This window comes from Rattus rattus, chromosome 5 (genome assembly GCF_011064425.1).
Source record: "Rattus rattus isolate New Zealand chromosome 5, Rrattus_CSIRO_v1, whole genome shotgun sequence".
NCBI classification, from domain to species: Eukaryota; Metazoa; Chordata; class Mammalia; order Rodentia; family Muridae; genus Rattus; species Rattus rattus.
The window spans coordinates 134,022,292-134,042,796 of record NC_046158.1 but is presented as its reverse complement, the minus strand read 5'-3'; the positions used below and the strand labels follow the sequence as shown (position 1 = coordinate 134,042,796).

The 20,505-nt window shown below is 47.9% G+C and overlaps 1 protein-coding gene across 1 annotated transcript in view; it reads right to left on the bottom strand.

Annotated features, from left to right (window-relative positions):
* Positions 1-10,892, bottom strand: part of Chmp4b (charged multivesicular body protein 4B) — a 40,564-nt gene extending 29,672 nt beyond the window's left edge. The window contains exon 1 of the mRNA XM_032904507.1: positions 10,523-10,892. Coding sequence (XP_032760398.1) covers positions 10,523-10,712 — 190 coding nt within the window. The 5' untranslated portion in view covers positions 10,713-10,892. The remainder of the gene's footprint in view (positions 1-10,522) is intronic.
* Between the last annotated feature and the right edge of the window lie 9,613 nt (positions 10,893-20,505).

Genomic DNA, 20,505 nt, shown 5'->3' with positions numbered 1-20,505 from the left:
ACACACACACACACACACACGCACACACACACGCACGCACATACGCACGGGCACACGCATGGGCGCACGGGCACACACCACACCACACAGAGAACAATGTTGTTTCTTTCTTTCTTTACTGTCAGCCTTGTCAGTCATCAAAATGATGAAATGTCTCCCTTTAGTGAAGAAATCTCAAGCAAACATCTTTCAGGTAGCCTTGTTCAAGCCTCTCTGGGTCTGAACAGGGAAGAATGGCAGGGCCATACAGAGACAAATCCTATTTTTGGGTTTACAACTATTAGATCTTATTAGGATTACAAAGAATCCACAGTTCTTGCTTACGCAGATATTAAAGAAACCATTCCTAGGGTTCGTAGATCCTACTTCCTTTTACAGGAAGCGAAAGAACTGTTGTTAACTGATCTAACTGAATTAATGAAGCAAATGTATCATTAGAACAAACAATATCTTAAAATAGATACCAATGTTAATTATTTTGAGTTAAAATTGATCCATTCCTTTTTTTTTTTTTTTTTTTTTTTTTTTTTTTTTCGGAGCTGGGGACCGAATTAGGGCCTTGCGCTTGCTAGGCAAGCGCTCTACCACTGAGCTAAATCCCAACCCCAAAATTGATCCATTCTTATATCATCTATCACTGGGGCATATGATTCAGATACAGCTTTTTAAAAGCATGGCATACACCTCCATGTCTCTTTTTTTAAAAGAATTAATTACTTATTTAATGTATATGAGTACACCGTAGCTGTCTTCAGACACACCAGAAGAGGGCGTCAGATCCCATTACAGATGGTTGTGAGCCACCATGTGGTTGCTGGGAATTGAACTCAGGACCTCTGGAAGAGCAGGCAGTGCTCTTAACTGCAGAGCCATCTCTCCAGCCTCCACGTCTATCTTTTAAAAAAAAAAAACTGTTTTTAACTGGGGCTAGAGAGACGACCCCATAACTGAGTATGCTTGCTGCAGAGGACCTAGGTTCAGTTCCCAGTACCCACGTAACAGCTCACAACCACCTGAAACTCTGGTTCTAGAGGATCCAACAGCCTCTTCTAGCCTCCATGGGTACTGCACACATGCACAGACATATATGCAGTCAAAACATCCAGACATATAAAATAAAACTAAGCTTTTAAAGTATATGTAATAAAGTTCTATTAATTCAAAGTTAATTCAAAAACTTAAATGCTCCTTTCTGACTAAAATCCTATCAGTCTTCATAACTATTTAATAAAACATAAATTAGAAGTTTTCTCCCCTCCCTTCTACTCTTACCCTTGTAAACCAAGTACTTCTGAAGATGCTTCTAGAACAGAGCACACTGCGCCCTGGTTATCTATTTATCACTTCAAGGAGACTTGTGTTCCTCAGGAGCCTGCCGTTGCCTGCAATCTACCTAGCAAGTAAGACAGTGGCTAACACACCTCTCCAACTAAAACACACTTATGCACCAGGTACAGGAACGGAGCCAGTTCCAGACTGTTTTCTTTTTAATGAACACCTGAACAGAACCTGCAATCCTATCGTTTGGGTAGCAGAAGCAAAGTTGAGCCAGGTGTTCAAGGTCAGCAGAGTTGTAAGAGTGCAGTCTCAAAGGAAATGGCAGCATCCAAGTCCCCAATGTATGATCTCCAAATTGGTTCTGAAACCCCTCAAACTTTCCAGACATGGTGGCACAATAAGTAATCCCAGCACTTGGGAGACTAAGGCAGAATTTCCAATTTGAAGTCCGTCTATGCTACAAATGAGACCCTGTCTTAAAATCAAACAACAACAAACTCACAAAGCAAGCAAGATAGTTCATGAGTAAGAAGTGCTCACCACACAAGTCCAGCAACTCAGTTCCAATCCCTAGGACTCACACAAAAAGCCAGATGTGGTAGTAAACATCTGTGATCTCTTAGCAGGTGAAGACAACACGGTAGCCAGAAGCTCGCAAGTCTGTTAGCCTGCAGCATACAAGTACACAGAGCAGCACAGAAAGAGAGATGGAGGAGAGGGAGAGGGACTCCCCAAAGCTGTCCTCTAACCTCCACACAAGTACCATGGTGCACACATGCGCACCTCAAACTTCAAGGAGCATATAAACTACATAGGAAGGTAGCCTCCAAGTCTGCATTTCTAACAACATCCCAGATGTTCCCATAACTACATCAAATACCAAGAATGTATAGAAACACTGTTCTGAATTTTGCAGTTGAAGAAGCCAATGCTCTTAAAGATGAGAAAATTTGGGCAGGATCCCAGACTACCAAAAGGCAGCGGCAGACTTGTGAACTCAGGTCTTGTGATCCCAAACCCAGTCTTTGCCACTAACCCACATCACTAATCTTTTGATCTAAACACCACAACCAGAGAGATGTACAGCCAGCTTTCCTTTGCACTGTGAGGAAGAGGGAGGAGGTAGAACTGGAAATTCCAGCTAAGGAGGAGTCAAGCCAGTCAGGTATTTACCTTAATTTCAATTCTTCAGCTAAGACTCCTTAAAGGCTGGAAGGAGGCTAGGGATTTAGCTCAACATATGCTCAGTACACACCGCCCTGAGTTCTAGTCCCAGGGTGTGTGTGGTGTGTAAATTCTCCCTCTCCCTCTCCCCCTCCCCCTCCTTCCCACCGTCCCTCCCTTTCTCAAATGCATGCACACAAACATGTACACACACAGATAAACAATTGTTTACTGAGCGAAGGAAGATCTGGCTTGGTGATAAGGGAATTATCTGGCCCAAGAGTTTGTACTAACAAATGTGACTCTGCAAACTCAGGGCTATGCTGCTCAGACCTCTGCTGGAAGATTTAGTGGTCCCCACCACTGAATGGTTGGTTGACTGTCCACAGAAGGTAACAGGGAAGGAACAGAAACGTGTCTGTTCTAGAGAAGTGCAGACTTGAAACATAAACACCACTGTTCTCCATCAGCCATGGCATAGAGATTGGACCTGCCCTCTGGGGCTCGAGTCTGGCAAACCTGTGCCAGTTTTCTGGTCCACAGTTGTCTAGTATCAGACCCCAAACTTTGTGACTTCAGCCCAGGCTGCTTCCCTACAGGAGTTACCATCCAACCTGATCCAACAGTGTAGGCCCTGAAGCCAGCTCAGCCAGGTAGAAAATCTTCCAGGCAGAGTTATCCATACCAGGTCAGAGCTCCTACCCCAAATCCGGTTAACACACTGTTAACCACTTGGCAGGAACACTGCAAAGGGGACCTGGGCAGTGGATGGGTGGATGGGTGGGATGAACCAGCCAAGCCCAGAGAAGACTCATCTCTCCTGCTATTTTCCTCTAAGATGTCATCCATATGTTTTCTACGGTTCCCCTTTCATCATGGTTCCTTGAAGCTGAGTGTACTGCCCTTGCCCAGTTATGAATCCCCACGAGGGAGAAGGCAGAACCGTTCTATCTTTACACCCTTACTGAAGACTGTAAGTGGAAAACCATGGAAGGAAACACATCCCTTCCCTGTGCTGGCCCTTCTGCTAGGAACTGCACACACGCTGATTTACTTCTACGAAGAGCCCTGTGAAGGAAGCCAGGGCACTCCCCTTTTACAAAGGCACTGCTGGTCAGAGGGAGGATGCATGCAGACACGGAACTGTCCACCATGTTGACTCCCTCCTGTATAAGGAGCACAATAAATGTCTGCTCACTTGAGCACACCATGTTAGAAGCTGACTAGTACTATACCCAGCTAAGACTGCTGCTTCCTCTTGTGCTCAGATTTCCCTTCCAAATACAATCACCCATCCTCAATGACTAACCTATTAGATCATTCATCCTTAATGACTAACCTATGTGATCACCCATCCTCAATGACTAACCTATATGATCACCCATCCTCAATGACTAACCTATATGATCACCCATCCTCAATGACTAACCTAAAGCAGCTGCTGGTTTTGATTTTGGTTTTTGAGGACAGGACTTTACTATGTAGTACAGGATGATCTAGAACTAGCTATGTAGCCCAGGATTGCTTCAAACTCACGGCAATCCTGTTTCAGCCTCCTGAGTGCTGAGATCAAACATATGTGCTAGCACGCGCACGCACACACACACACACACACAATTACTAAAGTTGCTTATGAATATTCTCTCTGGTTTTGCTTTATTTTTTAGAACAGAGTCTTGCTAAAGCTAGCTGCCTTACCTCCAAGTGCTAGGACTGCAGGTAGAGGCCATTATACTCTGTTCTCTTTCACTCTTTTAGAACAGTCCCTGGTGGCAGGCACACACATCTGACTTAGACTCCCAGCACCTTCACATGCAAAGCTGGCGGTAGTGAAGTTTATCTGTAATTCCATCACTGGAGAGGTAGAAAGAGAAGTACCCTTTAGGCTTACAGGTCAGCCAAGCCTGGTCCAAGTGAAAGACCCTGTCTCATGAAACCAAGTAACCAGCTCCTGAGGAATGACACTCAAGGTTGACCTCTGGCCTCCACATATACAAATATATGGCACACATATGTCATTTGAATCCAAGCACCAGTATGTTTGAACAGTCAACACAGGATCTGACACTCCATCTGACTTAAGAAATAAATAAAACTATGTCTTCAAACAAGAAGCTAAAGTGTCACTAAGGGAAATGCCCACTGCTCAGTTCCTTGGGTGGGTTTCAAGTTTTCCACCAAAAGGCCTCTGGGAGGACAGTCCTTCAGGCACACTCACTGTTAAGATACTGTGGCTTTCAACCTGGTATCTTGATACCGAGGACCAAATGGCCACATTCGCTACCCAGTTAATTCAGTAAGACACCTCCCCATATGCTAATGATCTGGAGTGACTTTACTCAGCGTGAGGATGCTACCTTTGTCTCAGCAATAAGCAGAACTTAATGAAGATATATTTCCCATAAGCTCCTGGCCTCTGCATCGGTCACACATTCTCAGCAGAACTTAACAATAAATGATTTGCTTCCATGAATCTAAAGAAATGTACCAACACAGTGTGTAATCACCCGTCTCCACTGCTCAATCACATATTGTATATAACTAAAATACAAACTCTTTTCTTCTTTACTAAGAAAAAGAAAATCTGAATGACCTACAGCAGCTGCTTCCTTAATTAGTTCCCATCCATAAAAAGAAACTGGGGCAGTAAGACAGCTCCACAGGTAAGAGCGCAGCCTGGGAGCTGACAGTAAGATAGCTCCACAGGTAAGAGCGCAGCCTGGGAGCTGGACGCCCGGGTTCAATCCCCCACCCAGCCCCACTCACGTGGTACAAGGAGAGAACCAATTGTATCAAGCTGCCACATATACACACACACACTAAAAACTAAAGATGTGGTGGTGCAAATCTGTAACTCAGGATCCCTGCACTCAGGAGGCTGAGGCAAGTGGTCACAAGGGTAGCCTGGGCTACACATAGCAAGGCCTACCCTTGCACTGCTCATACTCGCCCTCAAAATAAAATAAAGTAAAACAAGGAGCTACAAGATGGCTCAGCAGGCAAGGAGCTTCATATACGAGTCTGACGACCAGAGTTTGAGCCCCAGAACCCAAAGAAAAGATGAGGCAGAGAACCAACTCTTAAAGGAGGTCTTCTGACCTCTGACACACATGCTATGCCTTGAGTGTCTGAACAACAACAATAACAATGATAAATAATTTGAAATGAAGAGGCGGAGCGATAGCTCTGTGGTTAGAGGTGCTCACTGCTCTTACAGAGGCCCTAACACTCACATCAGGCAGCTCACAACTGCTGTAACTCCAGTTCCAAGCGATCTAGTGCCCTCCCAATCTTCTACAGCACATGCACACGTGTGGTGCACAAACATACAGAGGCACTCATGCATACACATAAATAATAAGTAAATAATCTCTCTCTGTAAGAGGGATAGAAAAAGGGGAGACGACAAGAGAAGCGAACCTTAGACATCTGACCACCTTTCTCAGGAGACTAACAAAGCACTATCTATAAAGGTGCTCAGAAAGGTAGTTCTTGTCCGCAGGGCTGGCCCAAGCTGGCTCCTATTAACAATGGAACGATACATATGTGATCACTGGTACATTATCAGACAAGTGCATACCTTAGGTAATCCTCACTTCAGCCATCTCAAATGAGGATAGACTCCTGGATGGCAAGGTCCCTATCCTGGTCAGGTCTATATTCTTAGCTCTGAGCAGGGGACCAGGACCAGAGAATATAAGAATGGTTGTATAGCTTAAAGGTAAAGGAACTTGGAATAAAACATGTGACCCAAATTTTGCTCTCCTCCTCTAACTGGAGACACGCTGTCTAACCTGGGATACACTGAGAACAATCCAATCTGGCGTCCACGTTTTCCTTTCAAAGGGCAGCGTTCCGTCTTTGTAATGTGTGTACCACCAAGACAGCTTCTGAATTCAGGCACATTCTGACTCAATGTTTCCCTTCTCAGCCCCACACCTTACATACATGGAGGATGCACTAAGTGGAAGGACAGTGCCAGCCATGATGAAGCCCATGGCAATCACAGAAGTAAAAAGAACACAAGATGTGTCGCTGGTCATTTGACCAACCAGTCTCTGAGTTGAGATACAGCACTTCCTAAGTCTCATTTTCCTCCGTCTACACTGGGACAAATAGATAGACCTAACAGATACTTTCTGTGCGTGCCTGTGTGTAGTTGTATGAATACATAAGTGCACATGTATATAAATGCTAGGTCAAGGTGGAAAGGTCTGAGTTGAATAGCTTCTATTAATCACCTTATTTTTGGAGACAGGATCACTCACTGAACCTGGAGCTCTGAAATTCAGAAAAGCTGACTAGCCACTAAGGGCTCTGCCTGTCTCTGCCTTACCCCAGCTGGGCACACTGTTGCCCCTTCTCATGGGTGCTGGAGATCCGAACTCAGATCCTCATGCTGGTGTGGCAGGTACTTCAACTGAGCCAGCTCTCCAGCCCAAGGCTGGTTTTAGTCACACAACACTCATCCGTATCTAAACGCCTACCGAGTATTAACTGTCACCCAGATGGTGCTGGGGATATGGCCGTGAACGTAACGTGTCTGTAAAATCCCACCTCATGGATGCTGGAATACCCATGAGAAAGCATTTTACAAACTTCAAGGGATTCTATAGTATGACCCCAGTTTGATCCGTGCATCACCAGACACCCAGCTGCTCCAGCTAAAAGCCTGAAAATGATCTTCCTCCTGTCTGTCCTGCTCACTCCAATAATCCCCAAAAAATCACCAAGTCTCTTCTAACTCTCCTTTACTAGTCTTGTCCATTTTCCATGTGCTGTGGGCCTTCATTCCCACCGGAGTCACTGCTGTGTGAAGGTGGCGTCCAGCAAGTGCTCATCTTACCACATGGCAAGCTTTGTGCTGACTTTGCACACACAGCGCTCCTTACCTGTACTGCTGATGCCTACAGAGGAGCGAAGGGCACAGAATGCCCTGCCCAAGCACACAGTCAGGCAGTAAGGATGCTACAGTCAGGCCCTGATCTATGTTACTGTTTTCAGTTTACACACCTTTGTTTACACTGCTGCTGCAATGTTCTTTAAAAACCCGAATAGATAGGATTTTCTACCATAAAAGAAGCACCGGGGTTGGGGATTTAGCTCAGTGGTAGAGCGCTTGCCTAGGAAGCGCAAGGCCCTGGGTTCTGGTCCCCAGCTCGAAAAAAAAAAAAAAAGAAAAAAAGAAAAAAAGAAAAAAAAAAAAAAAAAAGAAGCACCAAAGGCTCTTCAACATATAAGGTAAGATCCCAAGGCTAGGCAGCCACTCTCCAAGGTGGCTATCCTGTCCCAGACTCCAGCTGGGAGGCACCAGAGCTGCTCCAGAGCACACGAAACCCTCTATGACCTACCTCAGCCTCCCCCCTCTGCAGAGCCTCCCTCCCTCCCCCCTCCCATCCCCCAAACAAGAACCTCCCCCTGTAACCTCAACCAACTAAACACACTTCACCACTGGCTTCTAAAATTACTCCTGGACCTTCCCACCCCCACATTTCCAATCCTGACTTCTCCCAGGAAGACAGGCAATGTTTTCTCATCCCTGACACTCAAGAGTCCCAGCCAGCAGTAGGTCAGGAAATGAGTCCTGTGCACACAGTGGTGGTAAAACCTCACTCACAGCACCGTCTGAAGAAGTGGTGAGGCCCTAGGACAAGAACACAACTATCAGACCTCGCAACAATAAAAAGAAGGGACGCTTGCAGCAGTTCCTGTCCTCACAGGCAAACTGAAAAAGACACTTTGAACAAAATGTTTACGACTGAGTCACTTCTCCACAGTGTGTCAGCTGCCTCTCTACTAGCGTCTGGAAAGCCAGGTCAGTCACCTCTACAACTCCAGAAACTAAGCTAGCCTGGACAGAGACCTGAGTTACTGATCTCTTACTGTAGGGCAGACAGTGTGCTCGGAATCTGTGAGGCGGGAGAGGATGCACAGTGATGCCCTCCTCCACTCCACGGTGAAGAAATGAGCTTCCAACACGCAGATTGGCAAAGCCAGGACTAATTAGCACTGGTGAAAAGAGGGTCCTGATTAAGGCAGAGTTGTCAGAGAAAAGGGCTGATTAGTGAACACAGGCCTGGTCCCCATCCCCACAGTTCTCACTGGTGTCCAGTCCACAGACAGAGGCCTGCAACTTCCCTGCATTGCCCCTCCCACTCTCCAGACAGCAGCCAGATGCTGAAACTCTCAGGAGGGTAAATCCACTAGAGTTCACAATCCCAGAACCAATTTCCCTGGTAACCTTCTGGGTTAAATACTTGTTTGTATGATTCCTAAACCCCTCCATCTCTGACCTTTGGTCCACTCTCAAGGATGACCAATAATTAGGACTTGCTTCAGAACACCCTTCAAAGCTTTCCAACCACTTAGAATCCAAATTCGGTTAACAATCCAAGGCCTATCCCTCCCTTTGCTTCCCCCTTCCCCATCAACCGCTAGAAAGATACAGAGATCTTTCAATCTCTTAAATCTTGCCAACTTTCCAGCTATTCCTATGCTATCCTCCCAGTCAAGAAAAAGCCCCCAAAGCTTCGTCCTTCAGAAGGCCTTGGCTCAAACTTTGACTTTTCAAAGAGGTTACCCCGACCAACCTAGCAAACTAGCACTGCTCCCTATGAACCAGCAAGTTAGCTGTAATTAGTACTCATCACGAACATCTCCAAAACGGTCAGTTTCTTCACTTACTGTCCCCACCACCCCTACCATCTCTCTCTTAGAAAAGGTGTCTCTCTACCCAGCTGGCCTTGAAATGTCTCTGTAAACAAGGATGACCTTGACACTCTTGCCTCTACCTGCCAGGTCTGGGCTTACAGGCCTTCAGGGACAGGCACAGTAGTAAGTACCTTTTCTTTAAAGTAGACCCTGTTGGAGATCCCTTTATGACTGGATGTCCTGGGAGCTCAGAATACTCAGAATGTTTGCTATTATATTGACAGAGGAGCATCCCTCAAGACAGGCTATCACATTATGAGACAAAATCAAGCAGCAAATGTTTACCATGTTAGTTAAGCCCCTACTATGTACTGGATATTGTAAACACTCTCAGGAGGGTAAATCCACTAGAGTTCACAATCCCGGAACAAATTTCCCTGGTAACCTTCTGGGTTAAAGACTTGTTTGTATGATTCCTAAACCCCTCCATCTCTCACCTTTGGCCCACTCTCAAGGGAAGAACCGTGATGATATGATTCATGCTCACACTGCTGTGAGAAAAACACACAGAGCATTTTGACTTTCTTTACAGCCCACGAAGCATTGTCACACTCATCTCACTTAGGAAAACTACAAGGCACTTCCTAGACAGGAAGCAAAGAAGCCTTCAAGTACCAATCAACAACAGGACAGGGCCAATGGAGGCAGAGTCCTCCCTATTTCTGGTTCAGGAGGAACAGGGAAGTGGTGAGTCACAAGAGGGGAAGGCTTACAACACGGAAGCTCTGAGAATTATAGAGCTATCGACATCTTAGGTCTCACAGAGGGCCAGATCCTAGCTGGTGAATGTGGAACTCAAACTTGTTCAAGTACACTCAACAAGTGAACAGAGCGGGCGGGTACCAGAGGGTCTCCTCACTCCCCAATTCTCTTTTCTCTCCATAAAGGAGGCTTTTCAATTAGACTCCTAAATCGGAGGCAGGAGGCAACTCAGACGTCATCAAGGGCTCAGGAGAGGGCAGAGGTGGACAAGAAACACATAAATGATAGGGTGGGGCAAAGAAATGAACCAAGGTGGGGGTGGACGCAGTGGCTGGGAAAATGGCTGAGGCCAAAGAGAAAATACAATGGAATTGAGTGGAACAGACCGAGCACGGAGTTAAAGTGCTGTGAGATCTGGGTCAGAAGAGGCCTGACATGGTAGGGAGAGTTTGAAGGGAGTCTAATGATGGAAATGAACCCGCTCAAGGAGACAGAGAAGGAGTCAGATGGAAAGGGATTTCGGGCTCGGACAGGCAACGAAAGAAGTCTGGCCGGAGAGTTCCAGAGTCCAAAGGGACCCCGAAACGAGTTAGACAAAGTGAAGTCCAGGCCTGGGGGAGCCTTAGGAAAGCCAGTGAAGAGTGTGATGGGGCCCGGGCCGCCTCACCGCGCTTATTTTTGGTGCCGTGCTTCTTGGCAGCCGTCAGCTCCTGCTCGATCTTCTTCTCCAGGAACTCCTGTTTCTTGCTTAGCATTTCCTCCGTGTCCCGAAGTCGCTGTATGGCCTCCTGGGGGGTCGGGCCGCCCTTGCCCGCCTTACCCCCTCCAGCCCCGAACAGCTTCCCGAACACCGACATGGTTGCTGCTCGCCGCGCCGGCCTCCGGCGCCCACTCCGGCTCGGCTCGGCTCGGCTCCCGCGCCCACTCCCGGCCTGCCGCTCCCCGCAGCCGCAGGCCTCGCCTCCACCTCCGCCCCGCAGCTGGGCCCGGCCGCGCCACCTCCCACAGGCCCCCACGCCCGGGCCCGGCCGGCGTCAGGGCAACGCGCCGCTGACTACAGCTCCCAGAGCACCACGCGCCCGCAGCCCCTCGAGTCTAAGGGAGGATCGCGCACTGCATGCCGGGAGTCTGAGTTTTCGGGCTCCTGGCGTACGGTGGCGCACCTTTTTAGTCTCGCCGAGGTCAAAGGGCGATGTGGCATGCTGGAAAATGTAGTCTCGTTGGAATGTGTTCTGTAGAGGCGAAAGAACAGGAAAAATAACTGTTGCAAAAGGAGGCATTGGTTGTGCTGCTCCGTGATAGAGCCCTGGACCTAATTCACAGCACCCGAAGCAATCGTGATAACAACATCGCTCATATTCTATGATCTCTGGAACATAGTGCTTTACCTGCATAATCACATTTGATTCTCATAAGCAGTTTATGACCAATAATGCCGTTCCTATTCTGTGTGTCTGTTCTGGTGCCAGGCTTTCATGTAGCCTAGGCTGACCTTGAACTTCCTAAGGAGCAGAGACTGGCCTGCCTCTACTTCTGAAGTATTGGGTTTGTGCTGTTCCTGTTTTATACGTAAGTGAATCAAGCCCAGAAAACTGCCTGTCTAGCTTACCTTACCAGCCCAGTCGGTCCTCTCTACTTGTATGATCTGTCATTCTCTTTATTCACCTAAGAGGCCATCTGAGACCTAAGATAGACTAACCACCTTGGCAGTGAAATTCAACAGCAAAGTTTAAAAATCAGCCTTGAATATTGACGATTCACTTAGGCAGTTACTTTCTCTCACTTCCCAAAGCTGTAAACTTGAAATCGGCACAGGTCCTCTTAAAAGCGTTTGTGGGTGAGACAGGAAATACAATGGGTAGGAGCCCAACCGGCTATGGGTGCTCAAACAAAGATGTGTATTTTAATTGTCTTTTCTTGGGGTTGGGGATTTAGCTCAGTGGTAGAGCGCTTGCCTAGCAAGTGCAAGGCCCTGGGTTCGGTCCTAAGCTCCGGAAAAAAAAAAAAAAGAAGAAGAAGAAGTTTAATTGTCTTTTCTTTTCTTTTTTTTTTTTTTTTTCCAGAGCTGGGGACCGAACCCAGAGCCTTGTGCTTGCTAGGCAAGCGCTCTACCACTAAGCCAAATCCCCAACCCCTAAGATGTGTGTTTTAAACAGGTCTTGGCAATTCATGCCTGTAATCTCAGATCTTGAGAGGCTGAGATAAGAGGACTGTCGTGAGTTCAAGTCCTACCTGGGCCAGAGTGAGTTCTAGGTCAGCTTGGGCTAGACATTAGCCACCAGGGGGGGAAAAATCACTCATAAACACTTTGAGGAGGACCTATGACAATTTCTGTTTTGTTGTAAGACAAGATCTTATGTAGGTAGCCCTGGCTAGCCTCAAACATATCCTCTTTCTGCCTCAGCCTCTGTGGTCTTCTGCTCTCCAGGCATACTGATCATCAATTGTTACTGAACCAGAAGAAGGCCGTAGCACTCTGAAAGTCAGCGGAAAGGTGAGGTGTGGGGGCAGGCATGCCTGTATTCTCACCACTTTGAAGCAAAGGCAAGAGGTCTGGAGCCCCAAACCAAGGTCTCTCTTCACAACAGAGCCCCCCAATTCTCTGCTAGATAAGAAGCTCAAAGCTAAGCTGGCATCCATGAAACCCAAACTTTGGCTGAGGGGCAATGTTTCTAGCACCATGTTTCGTAAGTCACTTTTGTATCTGTTCTCTAATGGAAAAATTGTAATGTTTTATCAAAGTGTTTTTTTTTTTTTTTTCCTTTTTTAAAGAAGCCATCTGTGAAGCATCACGATGGCACAAGCCATTTGGATCTAAGCAGTCTGCCCCTTCACCACTTAACCTGAGTCATGCTGCTCTCTGGCACTCAGAGCAGAGCATTTGCCAGTTTGGAACCATGGTCCTCAAAACCTCTGAACAGGCAGGCAGATGCTACAGGCCTCGCTGCCAGGCTAGCACTGCTGGCGAGCTAAACTGGCTGACAGCAGAGTCCTTGTGTCCTAGCAAGTTAGGGTCATCTGAGAGGAGCTTTAGCTGAGAAAAGCCCTCCACAAGATCCAGTTGCAGACAAGCCTGTAGAGCATCTTCTTAATTAGTGATCTGTGGGGGATGGGCCCAGTCTAATGTGGGTGAGGCCACCCCTGGGCGGATGGTCCTGGGGTCTGTAACAAAGCAGGCTGAGCAAGCCAGGGGGAAGCAAGCCAGTAATCCGCACCCCTCTGTGACCTCTGTATCAGCTCCTGCCTCCAGGTTGCTGCCCGTTGGAGTCCTGTCCTGACCTCCTTTCATAATGAACAATGATATGGAGGCATAAGCCAAGTTAACCATTCTCTCCCCAAGTTGCTTTTGGTCGTGGTGCTTCATCACAACATAGTAACCATCACAGTATAGCAAGACACTCTGGGAGTCTAGAAAGTCATATTGGGGGGATTATAGCAGAAAACTTGAATTTAACCTGAGTACTCTTCCAACACAATTGGCATCTGTCTCTGGGGAAGAATTTGATCCTACCCTGGGACTTTTGTTTTTAAAAGGGTGCTAAAAGGACTGGAGAGATGGCTCAGTGGTTGAGAGCACTGACTGCTCTTCCAGAGGTCCTGAGTTCAAATCCCAGCAACCACACGGTGGCACAACCATCTGTAATGGGATCTGATGCCCTCTTCTAGTGTGTCTGAAGACAGTGACAGTGTACTTATGTATAATAAATAAATACATCAAAGAAAGAAAGGAAGAGGGTTGGGGATTTAGCTCAGTGGTAGAGCGCTTGCTACAAGCACAAGGCCCTGGGTTCGGTCCTCAGCTCCGGGAAAAAAAAAAAAAAAATTAAAAGAAAGAAAGGAAGAAAGAGGATGCCAAAAGCCAGGGGCAGTGTCTGTCTATAGTAGATGGCATGGGAGACCACGAGTTTCAGGCTAGTGTGGCCTTCGTAGCAAAATTCTATCTCAGTCTCAAAAAGAAGATGAAGGAGGAGGAGGAAGAGAAGGAGAATTAAAACTGAGACATCCATGCTGACACACGGAGAACCGCCACCTTGCCTGAGGAGGAAACTGCCATGGTGTGCACAGAGTGCGTTGGTTAAATACTGGAGAGGTGCGGCTTCGTTCCTCTGATCTTTGGGTCAAGTGCATGTCCTTTTGAAAGTTTTTCTTAACTTCTAACACCTCCATAAAAGTCAAGTGAAAGCCAGGGCCGGAGCACTGGCTGCTCTCCCAGACTCAGTTCCCAGCACCGGTGTGGTGACTTACACCTGCAGTCCCAGCCCCAGAGATCCAACACCCTCTTCTGACCTCCTCAGACACCAGCTGCACATGTCGTAAAATATATGCATGTGTGCAAAACGCCTATGTAATAAAAGAATTGTTTTTACTTAAAGCGTTTGAAAACAATGAGCACAGCACAGGTTACCCCCGAACGAAAGAACTGGGCAGGGCACAAACTCACAGCAATCTTTCTGCCTTCACCTCTCAAGTGCTGGAATTACAGACATGAACCACCATGCCCAGCAGGGCATCTTTTTTCTTTATTATTTTCAGTGCTAGGGATTGAACCCTACAAAGCTTTTCTCCCACATCCAATAATTTATTTATGCCAGGTTATTTATTTAGCCTACATCCTTAATCTCAGCACTCAGGAGTCAGAGGCAGTCGGGTCTCTGTGAGTGTGAGACTAGCCTGGTCTATAGAATGAGTTCTAGGTCTCACAGGGCTACATAGAGAGACCGTATCTCGTGTGTGTGTGTGTGTGTGTGTGTGTGTGTGTGTGTGTGTGTGTGTGTGTGTGTGTGTGTGTGTGTGTAATGACCTCCCTGGAGAGTCGGGATGGGGACAGGACAGACCTGACCCAGCAGAACCTGAAGGGTGAGAGGGACATGTGTGCTGGAGGAGATCTCTTCTCAAAGCAAGACTGACCCTGGGCTCCAACCTCAGAGGTAGCAATGAATAGCCTAGTAAGAGCACCAGTGGAAGGGGAAGCCCTTGGTCCTGCCAAGACTGAACCCCCAGTGAAGGTGATTGATGTGGGGAGGGTGGTAATGGGGGGAGGATGGGGAGGGGAATACCCATAGAGAAGGGGAGGGGTGGGTTAGGGAGATGTTGGCCTGGAAACGGGGAAAGGGAATAACAATCGAAATGTAAATAAGAAATACTCAAGTTAATAAAAAAAAAAAAAAAAGCAATGCTGGGTTCAACTGAGTCTCTGTAAACCAAGTGACAGCACCCTGGACTGGCCCACAGGCTCCAGGAGATGACCTTTGCCCAGAGAGACACCCTCCCCACTATACTCTGGTGGATGGAAGGCAACATTCTGTGGTCTCAATCCTCAAAGCAACCCAGAGCCCCACCTCTTTGTCGTGCTCTTCACTGCTGTCACTCCACGCCAGGTCACCACCACCTCTTGCTTGGACTCCTGCAGTAGCCCTGTGAGCGTGCCCCACAATAGCTCTACAAAGATGCCTATCCCCAGAAGCCCTCAGAGGGTTTGAGAGGAACAGCAGTCTGGATTATCCAGTTAGGCACCGTGTGATCACAAAGAGGATCGGAATGCACGAGGCTCCTCCTGGCTTTGAAGATGAGGCCAGGCAACCAAGAAATGCTGACTTTAACAATCCAGAAGGGCTGGAGGGACGGCTCAGTGGTTACAGCACTGACTGCTCTTCCAGGGGTCCTGAGTTCAAATCCCAGCGACCACATAGTGGCTCATATCATCTGTAAGGAGATCTGATGCCCTCTTCTGGTGTGTCTGAGGACAGCTACAGTGCACTTACATAGAATAAATAAATAGATCTTTAAAAAAAAAAAAAAGGAAAAACCCGGGTGGTGGTGACACATATCTTTGATTCCAGCACTCAGGAGGCAGAGGCAGGCAGATTTCTGTGAGTTCAAGGCTGGCCTGGTCTACAAAGTGAGTTCCAGGACAGCCAGGGCTACAAAGAGAAACCCTGTCTTGAAAAACCAAAAAAAAAAAAAAAAAAGGGAATTCAGAGATAACTCAGTAGGTAAAGGCACTTTCAGCCAAGCCAGAGGGCCTGAGTTCACACCCACACGAGTAAATAAAACACAGTTTTTGTTTTTAAGACAGAAAAGCAACGGCTAGATTTGCCCTCCGCTCAAGCCCCTGGTATTAACGCAGCCCTTGACTTTAGCTAGAAGCATTATGAACTTCTGACCTACAAAACTATACAAAAAAATGTTACATCCCTGAAGCACCAAGCTTATTGTCACTCGTTAAGGTACCACAGGAGCTGCAGCTGCCCCTTTCCCCAGGCTGTGCCCCTTCATCCGTGCCCCTTGCCTTCTGCACACGGCCACCGAAGAAGGCTTAAAAAGAAAAGCGAAACAAACACTAAGCAGAGTGGTGCTTATTTCTAATCCAAGGCAGGGGGATCAGGAATTCAAACTCACTCGTGTCCATATATCAAGTTCAAGGCCAGCCTGGGGGACACGAACCTTGCCCCCATCTCAATACCAAATCCCTTTTGAGTTTGGGGTGTAGCTCAGTGGCGGCAGAATCATTGCCTGACACGCACAAGGTCCTGGTCGAATCCCCAACAGAGCAAAAACTCCTAAAAGGGGCTGGAGAGGTGGCTCAGAGGGTAGAACATCTGAAGTCCTTGCCTACGACAGAGTTCAGTTCCCGACACCCATGTTTGCCGTGTGAAGAGGCTCACAACCAGCTGTAGTTGCAGTTCCCGGGGATGTGAGGCCATCTTCTGTCCTCCACAGGCACATAGGCACACATATATAAACAAGCAAATTATTCTGTATATGATGTCTGTCTAGGCTGCACCAGAGACTCAGGACTCAGGTACTCTCCTCTCTCTCTCTCTTTCTCTTTGTCACACACACATGCACACACACACACACACACACACACACACCTCTCTCTCTCTCACACACACACACACACACAGACACCTCTCTCTCTCACACACACACACACACACACATACACAGCGAGACACCTCTCCCTCTCTCTCTCTCTCTCCCTCTCTCTCACACACACACACACACACACACACACACACACACACACAGCGTCCTTTGATGATATTGACCACCCTCCCCGCCCTCCCCTTCCAGGCCCCTCCCTCCACACACTCCCCTTTTATTCCTTTCTACTTTACCACTAACCACATAATTGATGTACTTACTGTGTTCATTTTTTACCCCACAAAGGATGACACAGATCACTGTGTTTAGGACTTATCTTCAAAGCTAGGAAACTGCTTGTTAAATGGGTCAATGAAGGGACAGAAGTAACAATGGCCTGGGAGCCTGGTCCCAGGGAGACCTTGGGAGAGACCCCCTTCCCTCTCAGGCACAGTACAGTCTCTTGGTTTCCTGTCTCAGGACTTGAGCTCCTAAATGTACCCCAAACACCCCCAGAGACTGTCAGACCCTTGACTCTGAGTGCAGACCCTGTCACCCTCCATGAACCTCTTAGGCCCCTGAGAACAAGGACAGTCTTGAAGCTGTGGGGGGTTGGGAGCACCTGTGTTGGAGGCCTTCAGAAGGGGTTGGGGGGGGGGGAGGCAAAACTGGTCTGACTTGTTCTCCTAGGCCACCTAAACTTGTGTTGTCAACTGAGACTTGCAAGCTATTGCTTCAGTCATTTTCCCAGACAATCTCTGCTCCACCTTGGGACAATTTTATGCTCCCTGTCCCTCCTGCCTGGAACACCCTGAACTCAGGTCCCTTTGAACTGCCAGCTGTCCTGCTGCTGTGGTTTTCCCACGGGTAGATTATAGAGATGAGCACCCCTCTGGCCTGTTTCTTCTGCAGCTAACTTAGAGGGTGGGATTGAGAAGTTTCCTTTCTCAGACTATGTCTAAGCCCACATAGCACAATCTACCTGGGGAAAGTCACTCTTAGCTGCCCTGTGGTGGGAGCAGAGGACAGGCAGCCTGGGTCTTGTTCTTTTAAAGTGTGTTGTTCGTTCCACAGCTGTCGATGGAAGGATGCCTGGACAGTTCCAGGCACTGTAGATAGGTCTATGAGCAAAGGTCTCTGTCGTGTTAGATTGGGATTGATGAAGGATGTTGTGGGAGGGTGCCTCGGTGGGCCCACGCTGAGGCATCCCTTTTCTCTGAGATACCAGCCGGTATAGAGTAGAATAGAGTTTATTTAGGGATGGGAAGGGCAGTTGAGAGAAAGTAGACAGAGAAAGACAGACATGGAGAGACAGAGATAAGACAAGAGAGAGGAGTGCCTGGCCAGGAACATGTGAGGTGGGGAGGGGGGAGGGGAGAAAGGGAGAACCGGGTCAGGGTGAAGGGGCAGAGAGAGCAGGGAGGGGCTAAACCCTTTTATATCGAGCCAGGCCTACCCGGCTGTTGCCAGGTAACTGTTGGGCGGAGCCTAGAAGGAATGCTAACAGAGGAGACACAGAAATAAAAGAAACGGGAGACCAATCCCTATACAGGACTGCTCTTCAGTCAGAACAACTAACACGGTGGTGAGAATTTGAGGCCAGCGTGGCCTATATAGTGAGATCCAGGAAAACCAGAGCCATGCAGAGAGACTGTCTCAAAACAACAACTTAAAGTTTGTATTTAAACAGATTTTATGTGTCTGAGTGTCTGAGTGTGTGGGTGTGCACCATGTGTGTGTCTGGTGCTCACAGACACCACAAGATGGTGCTGGATCCCCTAGGGCTGGAATTAGTTCTGGAATCTCCTAGAATTGGATAGTTGTGATAGATGTAGGTGCTGAGAACCAAATTGAAGTTTTCAGCTAGAGCCTGGCTCTAGAGTACTGGCTGGTTTTGCCCTTTGACCTTGTTTGGTTTCAGACCCTGGGGCACATATTTTACATACCAAAGCAGACCTGACCTCCAGGTTCTCCCAGCATTCCCCAGTCCCAACCTGGCATCACACTCCCCCCCCACACACACACACCCATCCCGCCTCCAACCCAGAACTTTCCAGCCCAGGGGCTGTACTGCCCTTCCCCCAGAGGCTCCTCCCTACATAATCCAGCCATTTTGGTCTCCTCGAACTCTCCTCCTCTCTTTACTTGCACATTCTCTCTCTTACTCTTACCCCTCTCCTCTCCCCTTCCCCCGGTGACTTCCCTGATTCTTGAGCAGTTTCCCAATAAACCCGTACTTAATATAATCTAATCTAACTTGAATGGGTTCATTGCACCGGGAAGAGAAATAGTTTATCAGACTGACACAAGCTCAAGCCATCAGAGAGGAAGGAGTCTCTACTGAGGAAACGCCTCCAGAGATATAACTGGAAGTCATTTTCTCAGTTAGCTGTCAATGGGGAGGGCCCAGCCCATTGTGGGCGGTGCTATCCCTGCGTTCGCGGTCCTGCGTTATATAAGACATGCTGTAGGCCGAGGCAGGTGGGTCTCTGTGAGTTTGCGGCCAGCCTTGTCTACAAAGTGATTCCAGGACAGCTAGGTGTATATAGAAAAAAAAAAAAATCCTGTCTTGAAAAAAAAAACAAACAAAAAAGCAGGCTGAGTAAGTCACGAGGAGCAAGCCGGTAAGCAGCACCTCCCAGCGTCTCTGCATCAACTTCTGCCTCCGGATTCCAGCCCTGTTTGAATTCCTGTCCTGACCACCTTCGATGATGAACAGCTCTGTGGAAACGTGAGCAGAATAAACTCTTTTCTCCCCAACTCGCTTATGATCTTGGTGTTTCCTTGCAGCACTCCTAAGACAAGCAGCAGGCACTCGTAACCACTCGTCAGCCTCCAAAGTAAAAAAAATCTTGTCGGGGGAAAAAATAAAATCCAGCACCATGTGTGTAAATAAGGTACAAAGCATGTAGCTTGGCATTAAACGGATGCTCAATCCCACCCTCTAAGTTAGCTGCAGAAGAAACAGGCCAGAGGGTGGGGTGCTCATCTCTATAATCCACCCTTGGGGAAACCGCATCAGCAGGACGGCTGGCAGTTCAAAGGGACCTGAGTTCAGGGTGTTCCAGGCAGGAGGGACAGGGAGCATAAAAGGAGAAGGAGAAAAAGAGAAAAGGGGTGAACTGAAACGCAAAGAAACTAGGGGCCATCGAGACTGCTCAGTGGGTAAAAGGACTTCCTGTTAAGCCTGACATCCTAACTTCAATCTCTGGATCGAAGAGGAAGGAGAGAACTGACTCCCAGAAGCCCTCTGACCTCTACACGTGGACCATGGCACACACCACCCACATATGCACACCATGCACAGACACTCGAGTAGCAAAACGAAGTATTTGCAAGACTGTCTTACTATGTATGAGGCTGTCCCGGAACTCACTGTGTAGGCCAGGGTGGCCTCAGGCTCACAGGGATGAGCACACACACTGCCTCTCAAATGCTGAAGCTAATATCTATGATTTAAGAGAGTTAAGTGCCTGGGGCCAGTTTAGAGGCTGGGGCTGATGGGGGCACTGGTAACAAGCTTATGGGTCCTCACAGCAAAATAAATATAAACTGAGCACAGAACGTCAAACACCTGCGTGGGGCGGGGCCACTGTAATCCTAGCAGGCAGAGGAGGAGGCAGGAGAAGCAAAAGGTCAGGTATCTTTGACTACCTGGTGAGCCTGAAGTCAGCCAAGGCGACGGGAGACATTCTGGCGGGAGGGGCTCCGACGGCTCTTTCCGGCCCCCTTGTTCTGTTTTTCATTCTGCCCCCTTTGAGACATGGAAGCTTAGAAATACTT